We start from the raw sequence: 20,322 nt of genomic DNA on the forward strand, positions 1-20,322 counted from the left end.
AATCTTGTGCAAGCTTCTAGAGCACAACTGTTCTTCTGTGGCTAGGACCTTCCAATGTGCATGTTGTAAAACGAGAAGACAAGGGGAATTTTTAAGGTAGTGATGTCTGTTTATTGGGAACCAGACTGGATCCCTGCTCATCCCCTTCTGCATCAGTACTCTCCTGGGCAGCCACAGCTGCAGGACTCAGGGTCCTGCTCATGGATCCTCGACTCCTGCACAAACCCACCTTGGTGTGCTTTGCAGAGGGACAAGCATGTCAGGCCTTGTATATTTAGTCCGAATTGTAACTGTGCAGTGTTTGCTGCCAGAAATGCCTGCTCTTTGGCCACAAGTACAGCTTCTGTGGCTTCAAGAGTTGCTCATTCATTCTTCTAACCCTTTATTAGACCGACCTGTAATATAATCCAATTGACATTTATTGGTTGCTCTGACTTAGCTGCACTCTGTCCGGACGGGTAAAAAAAGCTTTAGGCAGGAAAAAGGAAAAAATATACGTATGATCCTGTATTGTAACAGTTTTCAGAGCATAAAAAAGCTGCATCGAGAGAGCAAAAAAACATTAAAAAAAAGTTACTTGAAACTATCATGTAACAATTGTTATTATTTAACAGACTGGCATCTGGAGGATGTTAAAATTATAGATTAAAATAAAACGGACAAGTGCTGCTTGCTCAAATTCAAGCTATTTCAGCATTAACACTGCTCTCTCGCTTTGGGCACCATCGCCCTTTAGAACCATATAGAGAACGAACATTATCTTTTTAAAAGTAGGCTCGATATAGCCAATGACAGATGTTTGCAATCTGAGTTATAAAAAGATGGCTTCTTTCCAATCCACTGTATGGCAGATCCGTCTCTCTTCTTTTTTTTTTCCCCTCCCTTCCCTTTTTTGCCCTTTTGCTTTATTCTGCCCAAACTATTGTGGTTCACAGAACAGGCCGCTGCAAAGATGAATCACTATTCAATGTTTGAAATAATGAAGTGGAAAAAAATTAAATATAGTATCTTGAAAGGACAGACAGGAGGAAAAGAAAGAGAGAGAGAGAAAAAATAGGCATGGCAGAACAAAACAAAAAAGAAAAACCTACCTGCTGAGGAGCAGTGTTTGCTTTATGATACCAAATAACAAAGAAAATACAAGCTCACTCACCAGAATGAAAAACGAGGCTGCGTATTACTTCAAGCAGTTCCCAAATAAGTGGCAATATGTTCCAAAGCCTTCTGAAAGTTTAATATTTGTAATTCTAACAAAACACGGTCAGAATTGTTAATAAAACCTGGTGGCTTGATTTGACATTTTGCGAACTACAGATAAGTATACTGGTTCAATAATGGTCTTTATGCATCTCTTTTCTGTTGCATTTCTCCCAGTGCCATTATCAGAGGGGGTATTTCAAAAGCAGATAATGTTCATCCTGAGAGCAAAGCCAGAAGAGCAGACCTCCTTGTTTGTCTCCAACAACAAAAAACCAACACAAAAGCAGACTCAGAACCACAGTCCAGCCCAAGCAGTCACTTCTGGTGAGATGAGTGCAACCACAACAGTAGGGCCCACGCAGAGGTGCTTTATTGACACCTGCCATCATGACAAGCACTGAAATAGGTCACAGAGCTGTGGGCACCCGCCAAAACACTGCGCCTCCATTTAACCCTACACTTAAGTGGTAAGAGAAGAACCAATGCAAAGAGGTAGAAGGGCACCAGAAAGGGATGCCCACACGAAGGGTCCCATCTAAGCAGCACTGACATGTCACAAGCTATGGAGCACAGTTTCAGCACAGCTTGGCCTGTTCAGGGCAATTCAAACAAATGAGAACCACCATTACTTTCAAATTGGTTTCACTCGGCTCTTAACCACCAGGGAGGAGGATGTTGTTAGAGAGAAATCAATGGAGACTTCCGAAAGGCAGCTCCAAACTGGTTCTCAACAGCCCCCTGGTGAGAAACCTCCCCTTAGTGAGGGAGCCCCCAGTTCCCGCGTGTTCTGAAGGCTTTGGGGCTCAGTTTGTCCTTTAAATGCTCTTGTGGAATAGATAGCAAACCAATAAGAGGCCTGGAACTTCATTTTCCTTGGCTGTATTCTGCAAGTGCCTGTGGATGATGCAGTTCTGACACTAATGAATAAAGCATTGCTTCATCTGCTTCACTTCATTCAGCACAAGAAACACATAGAAGGAGAGGAAGGATTTAGAAGGGCTTTAAAACTTTATAATGCTCATTTCAAAAAAGCTTTCTGTAAAAAACAAGCACCAACGTGGGGGCTGTGCTTAGGCAGTCAGAATGATTTGCCACAGCAACAGTATTCCACTTTATTCCCACAACGTTTTTCAGCTCTGCAAGCTCAGTCCACGATGGGAGCAGAAGAGGGTCTGAGCATTTCTCAGCCTATTTTCTTGTCCTATCGCTGAGATGCTGCCTCTTCCCCAGAGCATCAATGATTTTATCAGCTGGTGGCAAAGTCAGATGCAGAAACCAGCAGGTCGTGCTGGAAAAACTTTGGGATGCACAGGACCCAGTTCAGCCTCAAAATGAACAAATGGCAACATATTCCCATGCTTTATGCAGGATGCAGCAGCGATCTGCATGCACAGCTCACACCGCTTGCAAGACAACCGGCTTTGTTTCCACTGCAGCTAAATCACATCATCTCCTGTTAGTTTGGTACTGAGAACACACACAACACACCCCCAGAGCACGGCTGACCCTCGCTGCTCATGTGAGCCTCCTGCCAATGATGACCAAAAGGCAATAAAACGCCCCCAAAGCTCACAGGTGGCTCTAAGGAGAGCAGGTACGCTTCTGCCCTCCAGTAGCAGGGATTACTCTTGCCATGCTATGCAGCAGGCCCAGTAAAGACAACCAGAAGAAAAAAAAAACACACACAAAAAAAACCTGCAGCATCTCCCAAGTCAGACTGAATTTATCCTTTCAGGGCTCTCATCCAAGTAATGAATAGACTCTGGAGCTGTTTAGCTTCTATGAACTGTCAAAGATTGCAGAACAGGGAACAGCACAGCTAAAACACTGAGTGTCTATTCCAATAAATCCATACCCAGGCTTCAAAAATTAGACGGAGCTACCGATAGCAGCTGCTGTAAACAAAGCCCACTAGGTATGCCTGCCTACAAGATAAAACAAACAGCACGATAGCTCATGCTCCCAGTCCCTTACAGACACAGCAGAAACAAAATTAGCTGCTGCTCAGGAGCCTCCACACAGATGAAGAAGAAAAGGGCAGAGAGGGTCAGGACCTGGGAAACCTGCATCAGCCGGGTTCAAGTGAACACAGCATGGTGTCAACTATGTAATCTTGCCCTGGAGCTTGCACTGATGCTGTGCCTGGCCCCATGAGTCACAGCCCTCTCCTCCAACTAATGCAGATGGAAAGTAGAGAGGATTTTAAAAAAATAATAAAAAGATAATAATAATAAACACGACCACAAAACAAACAAACAAACAAAAAACCCCATGAAGATCTCAAAGACGCGTGTGTGAGTCTCTTGTCATTCATCATGCCTGAAAGTGCTCCAAGGAAAGAAAGGAGAAGGAAAGAGCTTGCTTTAATTCTCAACTCTTCAATTAGTTTCCATTATGGAAACTGGAGGAGGCTCAGGGGAGACCTCATCACTCCCTCCAGCTCCCTGACAGGAGATTCTGATGGAATGGGGGTCAGCCTCTGTTCGCAGGTAACAGGATGAGACAGGATGAGAGGTGATGGCTGTAAGTTGTGCCAGGGGAGGTTTGGGTGGGATATAGGAAAAAACTTCTCCCAAAGAATGGTTGGGCACCGGCACAGGCTGCACAGGGAGGTGGGGGCATCACGGGCCCTGGAGGTGTTCAAGAACTGTGAAGATGTAGCACTAACAAACACAAGTTAGCAGGTAGTACTGGAGGCAGGTAGACAGCGGGACTAGATGATCTTAGAGATCTTTTCCAACCTTAACAATTCTATATTAATTCCATTTTAACTGTTTCTGCAGGTATTATGTTCACCACGGTTGACAATCACAAGAACAAGGCATCATCAGCACTAACTAATATTGAATTTAGAAGGAGTCAATGGCATAAACTCAAATGGCTAATTTCGCAAATCCTGTCCTCAAAGCTTCTGATGGGCTGACAAAGAAATGCCCAAATGTTGCACAATCCCATAAACTACATGGTTGTTTTAGGAGGGATGTTGTCTGCACATCCTTTTGTGGCCAGGGTTGGGTAGTGTGGTATCTGCCTCAGGAATATGCCTCCCTAGATGTCCGTGAATGAAATACCATAGAATCATAGAAAATCCTTAGTTAGAAGGGACCCATGGGCATAGAATCATTATATCATTAGACTGAAAAAATCCTCTAAGATCATCTGGTCCAACCATCAACCCAATCCCCATAGTGCCCTCTAACCCATGTCCTTCAGTCCCATATCTCCACGGTTCTTTAACACCTCCAGGGACGATCAAGTCCAACTGCTGCCTCCACAAAGGATCAGCCTAAATTCAAGCCATATATTGTAAGAATATGAGGAGCTTCGCTTCTTTGACAGCAAAGGGCAACAGATGGAAGCCTTCAGCCATGTATCTCAGCCAGGTGGCATTTTTCATTCCAAGGTATAGATGCTCTATCAGCTGCTATGGCCTTGGTGATGCTCCTTCTTCAGAGCACTGTTCTATCCCCAGATCCACAGGCTTTACTGTCACTTACTGCTCCTCCTCATCAATGTGTCTACTGTGCCCCCTTTTTGGCTTTTTCTAGGTGTTCCCATCACCCACGGCCCATAAGCTTGCTTTGCATCAGTACTGTGGTACTCCTTGCTTGAACTGCTTTGTGTCCACAGGATTGTACTGGGAGAGGAGGGCAAGGGGGAAAGAGCTTTTGAGGTTATGAAAACCAGCTTGAAACCCAAAGGATGCAAACCAAAGGCAAATCACACCACAAAGCCTGACACTCTCACTGAACTCGAGCCATCCCATGACCCAAGGAGCTCCAAGTCAGGATTTTCTGAGCACCCGAGGCTGACAACAGACTTCAGTATGGTTTTGAAACCCCCTCGTTCTGGCCTCAAAAGCCCTGGCAGCACCCCAGCGGCACTCATTTCAGAGCGCCTGCCAGCTCTCCTCCCCGTGCCATGGAGCATGTCAGCTCCCGCCAGCACTAAAATACCAATTTTAGTGCAAAGACTGGAAAGCAGGAGAAAAAATAATTGGGAGGGAAAAGAGGAAGGGCAGTGCTATTAAAGAAACTGGAAAAGGGCCTTCTGCTCCCTGTCTGCACTCTTAGCTCAGCGCTCAGTGAAGGAGAGCCCACCTGAGCTGACAACACAGCTCTGCAGTCACCACCTGCTGTGCATGTTGCTGAATGGGGTCTGCTGAGGAACAGGGGGAGGAAGCATGCAGTACTAAGCACACATGAGCACCGAGAGAGGAGCGAGAGGTGTGGACTGCCAGGACCCATGGCAGGATGATGTCCCACTCATCTCAGGACTCACCTTGTCCCAGCACAGACAGTTTTACCATCTGCAAACACACCCAACGATGCTCCAACAAAAAATCATCCTTGACCCCAATGTTCCCATGTGGTGGTTTTTTTAAAGCCGCTGCTTGAATGTCTGGACCCTGAAATTTCATTTCTAGCCTATGTGTCCTTCTGTTTCCTGCCCACAGACACTTTTTTTTCCTTCTACAGAACCACATTCCTCTAGCTCTAACAGCTCTCCTCCACCTGTGGGGGAAATACGGAGCTGTGCAGGACAGCAGGGATCACAGTGCTAAGACTTCCCAGGATTGAGTCCATGCTGAACAGCAGTGTTTGTACCCTTAGGTTGGACTTACTGAAAACAGACACCAGCAGCAACTCTTCTCATGGAAGAAGAGCACACAGTGATTTGAGCATTGTGCTGTGCCGAGGGCTGAGAGGTGGGGGGAACAAAGTATTTCCCTCCCCAAAGTGCCAGGGAGGAAACATCAGAAGTACAGCGTAGCAGCAAGGGGCCATATGGATGGAGCAGGGAGCAGATGAGCCCCAGCACATTGTGCCATCAGAGCTCCTGCTTGGTTCTGAGACCCCGGCACAGAAACTCATCCCCATCTCCAAAGAGAAAAGCTACAAAAGGGCAGGAGGTACAGACCCCAGCACAGCAGTATGCCAAGGAAGGAGCATTTGAGGTGAGCAAGGTTAATCCCCCATGAGCTGCTGCGACAGGGAAGACTAGCACTAAATCCTTCAGAAAGCAAGACCAGACCGCAGCACGTGGAAGTCTTGTCCATAAAAACACAGCTGCACCCGCCTCTCCAGCTAGCTGTGCGGCAGAAACCCGTGCAGCACATTAATCAGGGCTGTGTTCTTATTTATTATTGTTATTACTACTGCAGTCATACCCCAAGGCCCCCAAACAGATCCCTGCGACAGCAAGACACGGTCTCTGCTCTGATGAGTTGACAAATCCAGCTCAAAACAAGTCTCAGCAAGGCAGTGTAGCAAACAGCAAGGAGGGGGACCAGCACCACCGAGAAAATTGCTCACTTAGCTGGTCTAAACCACGCACGCCTTGACTGCTTCCAGCACATTAAAATGCTCCTGCTTTATAAACCGCTGGCTGTTGCAGCTTTTGTTTTTAACTCATTTTAACCATTTCTACCTCGTTTCAAAGTTCCATTGAGCCAAACAACGGAGGTCACTGAAGAAACAAGCAGGGAGCCTGGAGAACAGAGCCATAAGTAGTGAATGAGGCACGGTGGGCTAGATATTTTCTTGCTGTCTCTCCTCATCTGCCAGATCCCGGAAGCCTCATGCTCTCAGGGTTATATATGGTCGATCTAACGGCTTTGCACCAGCTGCTGACACTGACCAACACTGTGTCACCTTCTGAAAGTGGATTAGCCTAAGCTGCCGGTACGCCGTCACATCACTAAGCCAATCCCCGATCAAGTCTCCACTATTCCTTATTTCTTCCAAGCCTGTTGGATGACAGTGGCACCTCCAAAAGGCCAGAATCTGCAAAGGCCCCCCACAAGTCCCCCAGATCTCCCCGTTTTTATCGGGCCAGGCAATGTTCACATGGTGCAGGGCTGTACACTCAGCACTGCACAATAAATGATGGTGAGGCTCATCTACCCATCTCAGTCTGCAGTACTGGGGTGCTGCTTAGAGGACGTCTCCTTCCCCCAGTGCCAAGAAGCAAAGAATTTTTTAGAAGGTTGTTGGGATGTTCTCTATAATCACATCTATAATAATTAAAGCATCAACAATTAAGGCATAGTGACGTTTCTGGCTGATGGACAACAGTTTTCCTGAGGAACCAAAGTGTCGTTTTTCATTATTACCTTCAATTTGCAGAAGAATTTCAAAACTAAGAATTTCCACTTCACTTGACGGTGACATTTTCATCGCAATTCAGAAATGGATGATTTTTACTTCTTTTTTTTTCCCTAATTCCAAATGTCTTTCTCTCCCTTTTCCTCGCTAATGTTTTGTTACTGAAGGCAACAGAACAGGTGCGTATGACTGAGTTTTCGAGTTTTCCCCTCCAACACATTTTCTTTTTTCGTTCCGAATTCTCTGAATTTAAGAGTGGCAGAGGAAAAAAAAAAGGAATGAAACACTAGTCAGACTTTTCCAACTTCCTACTAAATGTCCTTAACTTTAGAAAATTGCTTAAGTGAGAGATTTCATATATTGCTCTGCTTTTCTTTCTCCTCTCCGTTATTATGTAGTCTTCCTGCACACACTCTGAAAAGAGTAGAAAAAGGGGGGGAAAAAAAATTACGGACAACTTTTGCCTTATTACACTCAATACAAAAGAGGGAAAAGCAAAGATGGTACAAAGAACATCCAAAACTGAAAATCAAAAGCTGATTTGGCAATTTTCTTGAGTACAGCGGAGCCTGTACCCAAGTTCATCCCTTCCTCCATGTGTCCACAGAACAGGAACCCAACTCCTACACTTGCTGCTCAACTGCGTGAAGAGAGCTGGACTTTTAAAGCAGGAGACAAAGCGAGGCCAATGTACAGTGATCAGAAAGCTTTTGTTTTACTGACGGGACACCTTCAGAGAATACTGCAATGGTCACAAAAACATCCACAGTTGTGCCACGAATTCATCTCATATTCAAGAGCAGAAGAGAAACACTAAACTTGAATCAAACCAAAAGGCAGGAAAGGAAACATGCTGAGACCCATTCTGCCAAATTCATGCATCCCTACCCATACCCCAACTCAGTCCCATGTTTGCAGAAAAGTCTCATTGTGCTGGTGCAAAAGAAAAACAACATCAAAAAGGTTGTACAAGCAACAACTTCTGGGACTGACGTGTGCCGGCAGACATGAAACAAGCAAAACTCCTGGAAAAGTATCAGTTTTAGGGAAAGGACACTTGCTTCCAATAAAAACAAAGGAACTGCTGTCCCCCTGCTCTCACCTGGCTTTGCACCATGCAGGAGGGTAGCTTGCCAGGGGGTTCAAGGTTCTTTCTATTCTTATTGATCGGAATGGTCTCAAAAATCTGGTGGGGGAGGGAGACTCCCACAAACTCATGAACCAAGAGTTTGTCAAACACAGTCTGTGTTAGTGGTCAATTTCCCTGAATAAGACTTTTGCAGATCCTCCCTAAACAAACAAACAAATGTACTCACCATCACCTCCCGGTTGCTTGTATGGGTTGTACTTTGGCTTGGGGGCAACAACAGGGGCAAACTTCTTTGGTGTCTGTTGGGTGGACACTGAGATGCTGGGAGTCCCAAAGGCATGCGTGGTCTCCATCCTTGCTGTAACGTGACCAACAGGTTCGTTGGTACTCTTGGGCGGCAGCCAGGACGGGTGGGACATGGTTCAAATCTGAGAGAGGAAGACAAGAACCGCACATACATTAGGAGTTCAGGCTGGGGGACAAGCAGTTGTAAACCCCTAGCTGATTTATTAAATTAAACCCACAGAACCATTTCAAGAGCATTCAGACACGAACTTGTCTTTCATTGCCTGGCTGGTTGAAATTACTGATCGGATTGGTTTGGTGTCTGCAAAAGTGCTGTTATTTTCAAACTGAAGCTGAGGCAAACCAATGCACCAGAGAAGCCCATCACTCCTACTACCTGCTCAGCAAGACAGTCATAGATTTGACTTCCTGCTGCTAGGACTTGGTGAGTACATTTACGTACAGCAGCACGGTTGCTCTGGGAACAAGTGCCATTACAGGTGGGCAGACACACACTTCCAAAATACAACCTTTAGCATTTTTCAACGTGACATTTATGGCCCCAAATTCCACCGTCTTTCACTTAAACTTTTAAGAAAAAGGATTTCAAAAGCAGCTAATCCTTCCTGATGCCTCCATTTCTGAATGCCCAGATTAAGGTATTTTAAAAGCACGTCAATTTTGAAAAAATGCCAGAGTTCCACAAGTGCTGACAACCAGGCTCCTTTTAGACATCTCCACTTGTGTAACAGAAAACAAAGGCAGCCCAAACCATTACTTATTTATGAACATCTTGGCTTTGGTCTCTTAACAGCCTACATCACTTTTGAGAACTGGACTCAGATGCTGCTGAAAATGTTTCCCATAAAGAAAACCTGTTCATAATTGCCTGAACCTCAGCAAACAAGTGCTCTCCACCACACACAAGCCATAGCTGTTGGGTAGCAGCAATGATCCTACAGCAGCATCACGTTACTTCCCTAAGCTGGTTTTGAGCTGCAATAAGGAAGTGGAGACCCTGCATGGACGAAAGCTACTGCTCATTTTGGAGCCATCGAGTGCCTGCCCATGCTCTGCTTTGCTGTTAGCACACCTCAGGGCTCTGGAAACCAGAGGCAGCTGGGAATCTATCTGGAAAGATTTCTTTACATCAGAAAGCTTGGAAAAAGATTGGTGCAAGAGATAGCACTGGGCCAGGGCAGACATTAGCTGGGTGCTGTTGCTTAAAGGCAGCTCCAGCTGGGCACCGCTGGAGCTGCAAAGAGCAAAGGCACCGCTGGACTTGCAAAGATGATCTCTAGCTGCTGCCTGAGCAAAGGTGCTGGAAGCCTCTGCTGAGTGGCAGCACTGGGCTTTACCAATGGGTTCAAACTGTTCTCTGAGGTCAGGCTGGGAAAAAAATGAGGACAGATGAAGGGCGGCCTCTGGCTGGTGGACAGCCCCTCAGAGTGAAATCATTACCAAACCTCACAGCTCTACAGCTCTCAAACTATTCTGACACAGCTCTGTGGTCACGCACACAGCCATCTATTTGAATGTCTCAAGAGAAGGCATTTCCAAAGCTGAGAAGTGCAGCCACATGTAGCCAGCTAGAAAGGTCAGTGCTCAAGATCTGCAAGCAAGTGCATGACTGATTTTGTCACCTTTACCACCTACCATCAAACATGGAGACCAAATATCTTCACACTGATACCAAGCAGGAATGCATCTACAGGAGCACAGCCCACTAACCTGGGTGTATTCTTGGTACCACAAAGCTAACACTTCCATGCACACACATCCTCCAACAAAAAGAAACCATCCCCTACATTACACAGAATATTTAGGCACATCTGACAACATAGTGAAGTCTACCTAGAGGGAAGAAAAAAAAAGCAGAGATCACTCTTCCTTTCCTCTTTCTCCTAGTCTAAGACCAGATGTTACTGCAAATGCCAGGACCGAGCCGCTGGGACTTGAGTGAAGAGCTGGTTTGCCAGCTCATCCTGCCTGGCAAAGAATCTCAGTCCTAGAAGCTTTATGGTGGAGCAAAATCAGATGAGTCTTCTCATCTGATGATCAAAGGAGCAGATAAGGCTTTTGGATATAAACCAGAGAAAGCAGTCTGATGGACTCTGATATGGACAGTCTTGTCCTAGCAATCTGCTATTAGACAGTAGTGCTGAGTCAGTGGGGGCAGAGGTGGGGAAGGAGTAAGGTCTCCACGTGACAGTGTGGAGGTGGTACATCCAGCTATCAACAGTGCTTGTTAAAACTGATGTTTATGGATGTGTGCCTCTTCCAGCCCAGTAAGTTTCCTCCAGGTAACAACCTTCTTACTGGAGGATTCAACTGTATTTAAAGACTGCAAGAAAAGCCAGTCCTCGTGTCTGTCCCACCATTAGGAGACGGGCAGTTTGTGGTCCTCTTCTACCTCCACACTGACAGAGCAGAGCATCATTCTGAAAGCAAGAAGTGAAAGGCAGGTCTGCCCTGCAGGGCTGTAGAGAAAAGCAGCCATGACAGGCAGGACGGACCACACTCCCACTGCCTGGTACTTCCTGTTACCAACACCAACCCCACTGGACACAGAAAATGCCACCAAAACACTAAAATTCACCTACCTGGGCACCTCTTCCTCCCACATCATTCAAAATGTAACACATGACAATAAATCTCAGGCAACTATTTAGGCTTAAGAGCAGAGGTCAGTGTGGGCGCTCAGCCTTAAGCATTAAACAGGACACAAGCATCCTGGAGTTTTATACTGCCTAGTTTTCAGCCCCAGGTTTGCTATTTCACGTGAAAGATCATCCCACTGTACAAAGGTCCTTCCAAGCACAGGCGTTATCTCCATACTGATTCAAAGCAAAAAGTAACAGCACTAACAAGATTATCATCACCCGTTCTAGCAGCTCCCTAGTCTGTCCTTAGCCACCTCCCAGGCAACACGCCTTAGTCCCCTTATGCTCTGCCACAAGGCAAGGATGGGCTGAGCAATGTGTAAACCAGGGCTAACTGCTCCAGCAGCCAGGCCACGCAGTGCTGGGACAGTTGATGACACTGTGGCATCCCATGAACGAGCTTAAAGAGCAGTTCTCTTACGGGCAATTTGGGAATATAAGACCACACTGCTGTAACTCAGTTGCTAACTGTAGGCTGGCACGCAATTTCATCTTGGCTGCCCTCTAACACATTTGTTTCAGTGGCGGTGGTGTTTCTAATTGTTTCCCGTTAGCCTTTTCTCTTCCTCTTTCTCCCCTTCTCATTTTCTGTCATGCATTTGCTGTCACTCGTTTTTGCTATATGTGCCTTGACAATGTTTTCAACAAGTTCCCTTTTCCTCGTCTGTTCCAGCCCCAGCTCCCCAGCCTCAATTAAATTTAGCCTAACTATGCAAGATCATAAAAAACGAAAATGAATAGATCTCCTTTTAACAGCTGAACTTCTGGGTTTGTTCTGATCTCTCCCCAACAGCTTTCTTCTTTTAAGGGCATCTGACTTTGTGCCTAGGGTAAAAGGCCCCAAGCAATGCAGTGCAATGCAGGGGACTGAATCCTTCTGAAAGAAAGCATGTAATGGAGAATCTACCGCTGCACTCAGTAAGCTATATGGGCAAGCAATCAAGCACCAACATTATGGATTCTCCTTTCTGTCTGGCTTAAATTTATCTAGTTTCACCTCTAAGAACTGAATTTTGCTACACTCCTACCTCCCTTCTGCACGCAGATCCTCACAGAACACATCCAGGTCTTTGGCAAAATCAAATCATAACATTTAAATTAAGTAACAGTTAGTTAAATTCACTGGTTAGAACAGACTTCTCTTGATACACTCATACGTATTTACTCTGAACTCTCTTCAATCTTTCAGCAACCTTTAGTGAGGTGATGGATGCTACCATTTGACCATTTTCTCAAGGATGGAAACTTATCATGGAAAGAGTAATAGGACAAATAACATCAAAGACAAAAACCACACCAACTTCAGCTGTGGTTTCCTGAGGTCCTGTTACCCTTCCTTCCTTGGAAGCATTTGTCATTGCCTGCTTTTGGAGGTAGAGTATAAGACCAAACTAACCATGATAAATAACATTAAGATCAAAGAGTGGAATCGCACTGCATAAATAAGGAAAACCCATGTGCTCTGATTCTGTCATATGAACAACCTTAATGCCATAAGTCCAGAAAAATTCCAACCATAAAGAAACACACGACAAGCAGAGGAACTGGAATCCCATGATGAGACTGCACCACCTACAATCATCAGAATAGGAATCTCAATAGAGTGTAACACCAGAAAGTAATAAAAGCCTGACAAGGTTTACTGTCTGATTCTTTGTTTGTTTGTTTGTTTGAAAGGTGTGCACAAGTGCTTGGATTATTCTGCTTTTAATTACAGGATGTCACTCACCTTTGAGAAGCAAAGGTAATACAAGGAGGTTTCCAAGTCAATTTAGCCTCAGATCAGAAACAATGAAAGGGTAGAGTACCCATTTGTCTATTGGGAAGTTGTGAGTACATTCATCTCTGAGACAGGCTTTTCCGTGATTAGACTGTACCCAAATAAATCTTCATTTCATTTTCATATTTATAACACGGACAAAATACTCCTTGGATGTTGATGGACTTTGCCAAGACAGAAGAATTTGTCCCCGAGTTAATTAAGCTAATGCTTCATAGTGGGTAGCAACAGTGCTTAACATAAAATGAGCAACAACAGTCTGTTCTTCCAGACAGTCTGCTCTGTCTACTTTTTCCTAATCCACCAGCTTGGTTCAGATTCTTTGTACCACTCATGCATCAGCCTGAAGGCCGCAGGGCTGAGAAGCTATGGGGAGGTCAGTACGCTGTTTGCAGCCCTCCAGCAGCTTCTCTCTGTTACTATTCAGGGACAGAACCAAGACATCTTCCCTGGATAGGCAGAGCTCATCTCAACAGGATTAGAAGGGCCATGTGTAGAAAGGCAGGTTGTCATCTCCACGTCCTCCTCTCTCTTCCATCAACACAACAGGACTTGAAGAGTCTTCATCTTCCAGCTGAGTTCTCATACTGAACCAGGGGGACGCTCTTCCTGAGGCAAAACGGTGCCACATTTTGCCCCTTTTGATGAGAGATGCAATCCAAAAAAGTGGATGTTTCTGACCCGCGCGTGTCTTTTTTAGTTTTTCTTCCTGAAATTCCCAAAAGCAGGGCCCAAATGCTGTGCTAAATTACAGTTCTTTGCTTCGTCCTTATCACCTCCACTTCGCTAATTAGCCTAAAGCAGTAATTGAGGCTGACCAAAGAGATTTGCTCTTTATAAATTCCCAAAGCTGCTTGTTTCCCTTGGCATCGTTCCACTTTGAATGTTAAGCGAATTTATTTCTCCACTCAGAGCCAGTGATCTCTAGCCATGAAGCTTTCCGGCTTCTTGTGGCCTCCAAAAGGGGATATAATGTCAAAATTCTGGTCTCATTAGAGGTCTTTAACCAAACAAAGGAAGCACCATAGCTACTTACAAACTCAGCCCAAGGCCTCTTGGGACGTCTTTCCCATATGGAGCTATTTATCTTCATCAATTTTACATCACAGGCAAAATTATGTGATTTGGGGAAACCATGATCCCTTTTAAACTCCCCTAATTCTTGCTGATCTACACAACATCTCGCAAAATTTAAGACCTGCAATATTAACCAGCCCCAAGCAGCTCCCCTCCTCCCCCAGAACCTCCCAGCAGCAATCTGACTCGGGTCCTCAAACATCACATCAGCAACCAGGAGAATGGCAAAACCACAAGAAAACTCCCAGCACTGGGATTACTGTATGGGGTTGAACTGACCTGGAGCAATTAGCAGGAGTCGGCTGAGCCCAGTGATTGCCTTCTTGACCATATGGAAAGACTTAATGCACACAGGCCTCAACCCCTCGTGGCAGATACTCTCCCTAAGACTAAACTTCTTTGCTTGCATACATTTTGCACCACTCCTGGATGTCTGTTGATGTTTTGCACTGCCATTTACAGCAGGTGTTAGCTGAAGTAAATTTAAACCTTTCTCTCCCCCCAGCGCTGGAGTTTCTTCCAATTGCTCGGATCTGGCTGCGTTTTGTATCTTCAGCTCAAAATAAAGTGAAATCAAAATAAATTGAAGTCTCTTCTTCAGTTAAATAGGGCTGAAAGCATTCACCAGCTTCCTGCTGTGGGACATCACTAATGTAATCAGAGGAATTAAAGGTGAAAGAAACCCGGTTACAGCACTGTCTGTACTGAATTATTCCTCGAATCATATAATCTAGTATCATCTCACTCTGGCTTTAACAGCTTCAATCAATTTTCATGGGATCTTTCAGAATACCAGATTGAAATTCAAAGTCCTCCCAGCTTTGAGCAAAGGCTTGGTCCAGGTGACCTCCAGAGATCCCTTCCAAAATCAATTATCAACACTCTTAAGATCCAAGACTTGCAGCAACGGCTTTATCTGAACTCAAAAGGGTTTGCAGCAGTACAGTTCTTGAATATGGTGTGAGCCCTTTCTTCTAAGTAACAAATACTTGGAAAACAACTTTTTCTACCACGGCCGCACCCACGCTTCATTTTCTGCCAGCAGATCCACAGTAGCTGGGGATTCAATTTTTGCTTTGCATACTAAGCCACTACAACTTTTCAAGTATTAAGCAGATGTAACAGGAAGACACTAAGTCCATGGTGGGGATGGCAAGAGACCTGCTGGAAGGATCATTCTTACTGAGCTGCCTGCTGCAGGTTGAAGTCAGCAGATACCAACCCACACCGCTTTCCATCTTACCCCAAAATCCTGCTGCCGGGGCAAGGTTGGCATCAACTGAAAACTGCCCCTTTCTTTAAGTTTCTTACGGTTTGTTTCTCTTGCATCAGCTGCAACCGTGGGAAAGGTAGAAGGGCAAACTAAACATAAAATTTCTTTTCTTTCCCAATATAATTGCATTAGTAGTTTTGGGATTAGATGCAGGCTATTTGAATTTGACTGCCGCTGCAAAACACGCACATAAAAGCTGATTAACAGGATCTTCCTTTTACAGCCATGTCACATCCTGGTGTTGGATGACAAACTAGGCTCTAAAAACCTAATAAATTGAACTTGACTGGCCCATGTGCATTGAAACAAAGAGATAGTACTGACTCCCTGGAGATACATAGATCTATCCGATCTAATACAACTCTAATGACCACATTACAACTTCACGAGAGAGCAGCTGATTCCTGACTCCTGTGGAATGAGAGTCCTCAGCAACTCCAAACACAATTATATTAGACAAAATGTTAATCCATGGCCTCAGCTACCTGTGGTCACAACGAACCCCATGGCAATCGCAGTGGAGGAGGCAGACCTGGTGGCCAGTCCAAAATGTTTACTCAAACACAGCAAAGTTTGTGATTGAACCTTTGGAGCTTATCCAGGAGGTAGCTCTGAGCTAGAAAAAAACTTCTTCCAGTTCTTGAGCTTTTCTTCCTGATAGCATGACCTACATGTTTGTGAGGGTGTTGCTGCACCACAAAGAAAAGTTTTAGATGGATGCTTGAGAATTTCACGTGCAAGAGGGGAAATGTATTAATAGGGACAGCAAAAGAACTGGCAGAATGATGCAGAGAGGTTATTTTTGTGAATCTCAGACCATGAGCTCCCTTACAGAAATACTGTTTTCCTGAACACCATTTATTCTCAAGACCTTTCTGCCAAAAAAAAAGTCAACAAGGTCAGCAGTGCACTGCCAAGCAGCATGGTGTGCACCCAGCCAGTGGGTACACAGTGGAATCAGGCCTATCAAGAAGATCCCACGTATGAGAAAAGAAACCAGGACAACATAAAGATGGCAAGGTTAAAGCTTTCAGTGCAAACCCAGGCTGTTTGGATGCTGATGCTGCCTGTAAACAAGAAGGAACAGAGCAGAACTGACATTCAGCTCAGTAGTGTGATATCAACAGGACCCCAGTGGGACCAAATGGGACTGTGGCAGTGTATTGACACACAGATAATTGTATTAGCTTTACAGAGAGCTGTGTGTTTATGTCTCTGCCTGGGGAGAAACAGCAGGGATCTGAGCCCAGGAGAGAGAGGAAACTGATACAAAATGAACATGGCAACAGAGCAGAGCGTGAGGCTCAACCCAGCAAGGCTACGTGGATGCAGGTAAGCTGTGATTTATGGCAGGTTCCCTGCACTGCATTTCTTCTCTAAAATAGATGTGGTTGCAAGAAGAGTCAGCTGCTACCATCCCTGGAAGAGCACATATCTGCAGTTTGCAGTCTACAACCCAAGCTGTCGAGAGGATTTCTGTGAATGGGAGAGAAGCTGCAGCCCAGAATATGGGCACAGCAGGGGTCATATTCAACAGGGATGCGAGTATAGAGCCAGTGCCACAGCAAACCTTCTTGTGGGTCATCCTCAAGGAGTTAGTAGTACAAGCCAGACTTTGAAACTGTTAAGCCTAAAAATCAGTTCATGGGCAGAACTATGCCCAGGACCAAAATCCTTAATCCCTGATTTCTTTCCCTCCTGCCTGATCCACTTAACCTTTCCTGCCCAGTTTCCAAGCTGTCCTGAAGTCACAGCCTCCATTATAACAAATCCTTGGATGCTTTCTCCTCACCCCTGAGCACTGCATCAACCTGTGACTCATTTCTGGGCAGCTCAGCCTGTGGCACCTTGCAAATAATCAGGGGAAATAGTCTTTTTCCTATGGAAAATCCTATATCCTAATATAAGGAAGAGTGATTGCTGCCAGATGGCTGGGAACTGGTGCTGCAGAGAGATCGCTAATGGAAGCAAGACAGTTGAGTGCCTGAAAACTGTAGGAAAAGAAATACTCACACTCCTTTCTGCAAAAGGTCAGAACAAGACCATGTTTTTCTAAGTTTCAAAACAACGGGTGATTTGATATTCTCAAGACACCTGCACCCTGATGTATTCCCATCTCCCTTTTGCAACACAAAGCAAAACTAAAGAATAGAAGTGCATTCTTCTTTAAGAAACTGACAGCTCCCAGTACTCTCAGGAAAGAAAGAGCATCTCTGCTGGCTGTTGAGTCCTGCCTTTAGATAAAGCTTGACTTACCAGCAGATAATTCACATCGTTGCTTTGTCCTTAAAGATCTCCAAAATGAAGAATTAACTCTAGCGACTTGTTCACACATTGTACTATTTTCCAAGTGAACACATCTCTTCCAGCTCTCCAGCTGAATCTCCTTATCCACCATGTACATCTCTTTATTTTGTTGTTTGGACAGAGGTGTCTGGCTCTGACAGGGTTCTCCTGAAGTAACCCAACATGCAATCTGCTTATTTGTAACGATGGCACACACTAGACTTGAATTCGACCTGGCATCCACAGTATACTCCAAAGTGTACCGTCCTTTCAAAGACAGAACACAGGAGAATAAAAGGTATTTTTTGAGATGATGCACAAAGCTGTGAAGCTCCTGACTGTCCATGGACACATGGATAGGAAGACAAGTGAAGTGATGTGAGCTACCTCGTGCTATTTGGGGTAAGAACAACCTACAGCTATCTGAGAAGATGGCTGCTGAAAGAGGGATAATCTGGAACCATGGGGCAATGAGTGAAGAAGAATATTAAGAACACAGGCAAGAGAGCTGACACTTTGGAGCACACCAAGATAAAGCGCTCTTTTAGTAACTGGAGGACATTAGTTCTGCTCTGAATAGAAAGTGGTGACTGAAGACAAGTGGTTGGGATTTGACTTTCGATTCTTCTTTCCAACTCTTCAAACCACTGAGCACCAACCAAGTAAACTTGCTCTTCCACATCAGCTCAGTGATTGTTCACTCAAGAGCTGCCATGTAAAAAGCTCTGGGAGATAACTCCCATGTGCAATCCACAGTGCCAGCAACGGAGCTAACTAACTTAGCCAGGCAGCCACTCTGGCCTTGCAGTGTTGCTGAATGATTGCATCAAAAGGTAGCTCCAGTAGCTCCACCACCATGCCACTGGTGCCTTCTGGTTTTAGTCAACCACACCAGTCTTTTGTTCCCCTTCCCAGAAGTCAGCATGAAGCCTTGTTGTGATGAGAGTATTGAAAATGAACCGGCCATCTTGGTTGGCTCAAACTAGAGTCCTCAGAGAGCTTCTCTAAGTTCACTGTGCCTTCTCAGTCGGCATGGAAATAAGGAAGTGGATTGTGACCATGGGGTATTTTTCGAAGAAAGGAAGAACCAAACACCTTAACCATTCCACAAGGACCTTCAGCCCCACCAGCTCCTCAGAGTGCCTCATTACCAGAGTACTCCTGCAGAGCTCACAAAGATGGTGAGCTGCATGAGCATGGCTTGTGGCTGAAAAAGGACACTGAGCTGCCATGGGACCAGAATCTGTGCAAAGCATGTCTTGTGGTTTATCTATCACTACACTTTGCTCCTGCAAGTCCAGCCTCGTATACTGCAAAATACCTAAGACAAAAGAGAGGACAGCAACAAGAAACCATCTTTGATATTAAAATTACTGCATGCCTCTTTTCTCAGCATCTTGTGGGAGAGAAGATCCAAGCCCCTCTAGATGGACTCTCTAAGGGGCTACAGAGACCAAACAACGCAGCTTAGGCACCTGGGCTGTGCGCACATCCCCAAAGCTTTCTTGTTTTTGAGTTAGAAACTGCTGCCTCAGGTCATTAAAACACTATGTTTTGCAATTGTATTGATATGTTCCTGGCACAGAGAAAGAAAATAAACTGTAAACACAACCAATAAGGAAACTTGAGCTGCTCTTTGTTTCTGCACGACTTAAAATGCTGAGGGGAAAACCTAAGCAGCAAAGTAAATTGATCTGTGGAAAGATGCAGTGTAGTAAGACCGGTATACAGATTGTATTTTGAAATTAGCTTGAGCTTATGCAGGCATAACCTACGCTTTGAAGTTTCTACATTGCTATCATCAGGTCCCCTGTGATGACAATGCTGCAGACATCCCCCTGAAGAATCACTACTAAGCAAGTGCCTTTTTAGAGCAAGTGACCTCAGAGCCATTCTGGTGAAGCAACCACCAGGGACCAGCTTCACCTGCTCTCTCTGCTAAAGCACAGCCAACTGTGCCCTCTCTTCTCTGCAGCCCCCTCTAAAATTCATCACTCTCCTGACTTCCAAATGAAGTTATGATTTAATGGCTCGACACAGTATATTTAATCGTGTAAGGAATATAAATGCACGCACAATGATGTGCATACGCACGTGCACAAGGCTGGCTGTTTGTGTGGGGTTTTTTGATGCTGTATCACTTACTCAGGAAACTGGGAAAGGGAAGGAGAATAAGGAGAGAAACCAACAGTTGCTCACATGGATCAACACTTCCAGGCTCTCTCTTTTGCAGCTCATCTCACTCATACTTGTGGTTTCAACATGTGATTCACATTAGGCCCCTCTGCTCGCCATTTGATGGTTCTGCTCAACAGATGTGAATTTATTTAGTCACAGAGCCTGCTCTTTACACTGCCTCTTTGTAGAACAGATGGGCTCTTTTTTTTTCCCCATGTTCAGCAGTATTCAGATAATGTTCATACTCCATGCACTGGTTTTCTTGATGATTTTGTATATGTAAAGGTACAATCTGTAAACACAGACATGATCTCACACAGGCAGTAAGGATACATGGCAAGAGGCAAAAGCAGTGATGGACAATATTGAACTCCAGCTCTAGC

General features: G+C 45.0%; 1 protein-coding gene across 8 annotated transcripts in view; it reads right to left on the reverse strand.

Moving 5' to 3' along the window:
- The window catches only part of LPP (LIM domain containing preferred translocation partner in lipoma), a 301,297-nt gene that overhangs the window by 185,131 nt on the left and 95,844 nt on the right, over positions 1-20,322 (reverse strand). For all 8 annotated transcript variants that reach the window (XM_072344422.1, XM_072344423.1, XM_072344424.1 and 5 more), the window contains one exon: positions 8,624-8,825. In XM_072344422.1, coding sequence (XP_072200523.1) covers positions 8,624-8,816 — 193 coding nt within the window. In that variant the 5' untranslated portion in view covers positions 8,817-8,825. The remainder of the gene's footprint in view (positions 1-8,623; positions 8,826-20,322) is intronic.

The sequence above is a fragment of the Excalfactoria chinensis genome, chromosome 9, assembly GCF_039878825.1.
Source record: "Excalfactoria chinensis isolate bCotChi1 chromosome 9, bCotChi1.hap2, whole genome shotgun sequence".
Classification (NCBI taxonomy): Eukaryota; Metazoa; Chordata; class Aves; order Galliformes; family Phasianidae; genus Excalfactoria; species Excalfactoria chinensis.